This window comes from Palaemon carinicauda, chromosome 16 (genome assembly GCF_036898095.1).
Source record: "Palaemon carinicauda isolate YSFRI2023 chromosome 16, ASM3689809v2, whole genome shotgun sequence".
NCBI lineage: Eukaryota > Metazoa > Arthropoda > Malacostraca > Decapoda > Palaemonidae > Palaemon > Palaemon carinicauda.
Window position 1 is genome coordinate 123,839,398 of NC_090740.1, and position 2,500 is coordinate 123,841,897.

At 34.7% G+C, this 2,500-nt stretch overlaps 2 protein-coding genes across 4 annotated transcripts in view; both read left to right on the forward strand.

Annotated features, from left to right (window-relative positions):
* The window catches only part of LOC137655542 (myosin heavy chain, clone 203-like), a 3,222-nt gene extending 2,866 nt beyond the window's left edge, over positions 1–356 (forward strand). Inside the window, exon 2 of the mRNA XM_068389439.1 lies at positions 1–356. This exon is cut by the window's left edge and continues 774 nt beyond it. Within this exon, the coding sequence (XP_068245540.1) occupies positions 1–356 (356 nt within the window).
* Positions 1–2,500, forward strand: part of LOC137655847 (octopamine receptor beta-2R-like) — a 605,153-nt gene that overhangs the window by 458,204 nt on the left and 144,449 nt on the right. The gene's annotated exons all lie outside the window — the stretch shown is intronic.

The following is a 2,500-nucleotide window of genomic DNA, read 5'->3' on the forward strand; positions in this document are numbered from 1 at the left end:
TAAGATTCTTTTCTCAAGCGAAGCAAAATCTGGAATGCCAGCTTCAAGAAAAAGACACCAGACTCCGGGATCAGAATGCGTTGCTGCAAGAGAGAGACGGTCGTCTTCAGGAGATAACCAAGAAAGCCAACGCCATCGATGGAGAAAATAATCGACTGCAAGATGAGCTGCGGCAGCTACAACGAGAGAAGGAACAGTGTCTCCGTGACCTTGAAAACATCAAGATGCAGAAGAAACAAAAAGAGGAAATAAACGCTCGACTCCAACAACAAATCTCTGTTCTCATGAGATGGCGCCAAGGTGTGGCCCTTGGCCTGATGGAGACTGATCAACAGCTCTTTAATGGGGCTTCATAGAAAGGATCAAAGTTTCATTTTAAGTTTTCATAGGAATATTCATTCTTAGTATTTTAAAAATTTGTTTTGTATATATATAAAAGGAACTATTTGTAATAAATTATATTAATTATTTTTCTGTTTCATTAACCACAGAAAAGTCTTTGCTTTTCCGCCCACCTGACGACCATATATATTCAGAAATGACCCAATCACCATCATGAAAATTGTATTGAATTGCGAACATGATAACGCAATGATGTAAAATAGGGTATCTTATTATAATATTATTATTTTTATTATTATTATTACTAGCCAAGCTACAACCCTTGTTGGAAAATAAAGATGCTATAAGCCCAAGGGCTCCAATAGGGAAAAATAGCCCAGTGAGGAAAGGAAATAAGGAAATAAATAAATGATGAGAATAAATTAACAATAAATCATTCTAAAAACAGTAACAATGCCAAAACAGATATGTCCTATATAAACTATTAACAACGTGAAAAGCAGATACGTCATATATAAACTATAAAAAGACTCATGTCAGCCTGGTCAACATAAAAACATTTGCTCCAACTTTGAACCTTTGCAAGTAAGTTAGCAATCAGTTAGTATATTTAGCAGTTTATCTCGTTCTCTGTGTAATTGAAATAAATTGAGAAATAGTTTTGGGTAATTAAAAATCATTCGAAATCTCTCTCTCTCTCTCTCTCTCTCTCTCTCTCTCTCTCTCTCTCTCTCTCTCAAATAGCCCAAAGATAGTTCATAAGATCTGGTTGGTTTTCACGATCGTTAACTGTATTTTGTATCCTTCCTTCACGACGGATAACACATTTTTTTCTTTTTGGACAAGACTCGCCTTTCAGAATGCGTTCACATTCATTCATTACTTGCTGCTGCTCTTTTTGAAACTCACCAATTATGCGATAAACACCGACATGCGCATTGCCTACTAAATTTTCCCATCGCCTGTGCCGCTGAAATGAATAAAGGTAAATTAGAAAAATGCCTAAAACGCCTAAAGAAAGGTAAAGCAGCTGGGCCAGATGGACTAAAACCAGACTATTACAAAGCGATGATGATAAGTGATATATGTAAGAATACGCTAGTGAACTGCTACAAAGAGGAACTAGTCAGTAAAGAAAAACCCAAAAGCTGGAAAGAATCCAGAACAAAAATGTTAAAAAAGAAGAACAAACCAACAGCAAAGGAATTGAGATCAATAGCACTCACAAATGTATCATATAAGATATACATGGCTTTTATCAAGGATGAAATAGAAGGACACCTAGAAAGTAATAATGCCATAGAGGATAGTCAAGCGGGATTTACTGAGGGGGGAAGGGTTGAGGATAATATATTCATCTCACAGTACATGGTCGAAGAAACTTTCAAAAATAAGAAAAAACTCATAGTTGCCTCTTTAGATTTCAAAAAGGCTTTTGATGCCATAAAAATGGAAGCACTGATAGAAACATTAAAGCAATATAAAGTACATACTAGTATAATAAACTCTATAGCTGAAGTATATATGGGAGAGACTATACTATGTTAGACATAGTGGAAAGAGTAGAACAAAAATTGAGCTCAAGTAGCGGAATAAGGCAAGGCTGTACTGGCTCCACAACATTATTCAAATTAATTACTTATCAGATTATAAAACAAGTAGAAAAGGAAGGTAATGGTTTTAAAAATGATATTATAAAGCTAGTAGTATTATTCTTTGCTGATGATGTCCTAGTGCTTGCTGAGAATATAGAGGGTGCTGATAGATATAGGAAAGCAGTGTGGTTTAGACATAGATAGAGACAAAAGTAGTGTATTTATATATAATATGAAGGAGAAACCAGATAACATAGAGGGAATAAGAGTAGTAAGCAATATTAAATACCTAGGTATCAGGGTAGATGATAGTAGGAATATGATCAAAACACAGAAAAGTGAAATGATAGTTAAGGCGCAAAAGCTAGCTAATCTTACATATTCAATCATAGAAAAAAGTTGTAATAAAATACTGATAGGGAAAACATACTGGAAAAGTGTAGCGCTACCTTCTATATTATATGGAACAAATGTAATTAACTTAACGGAAACTGAAATAGAAAAGTTGCAGAGAATAGAGAATGGAGTGTATAGAAAGATGCTAGGGGGTGTAAAGAATACAG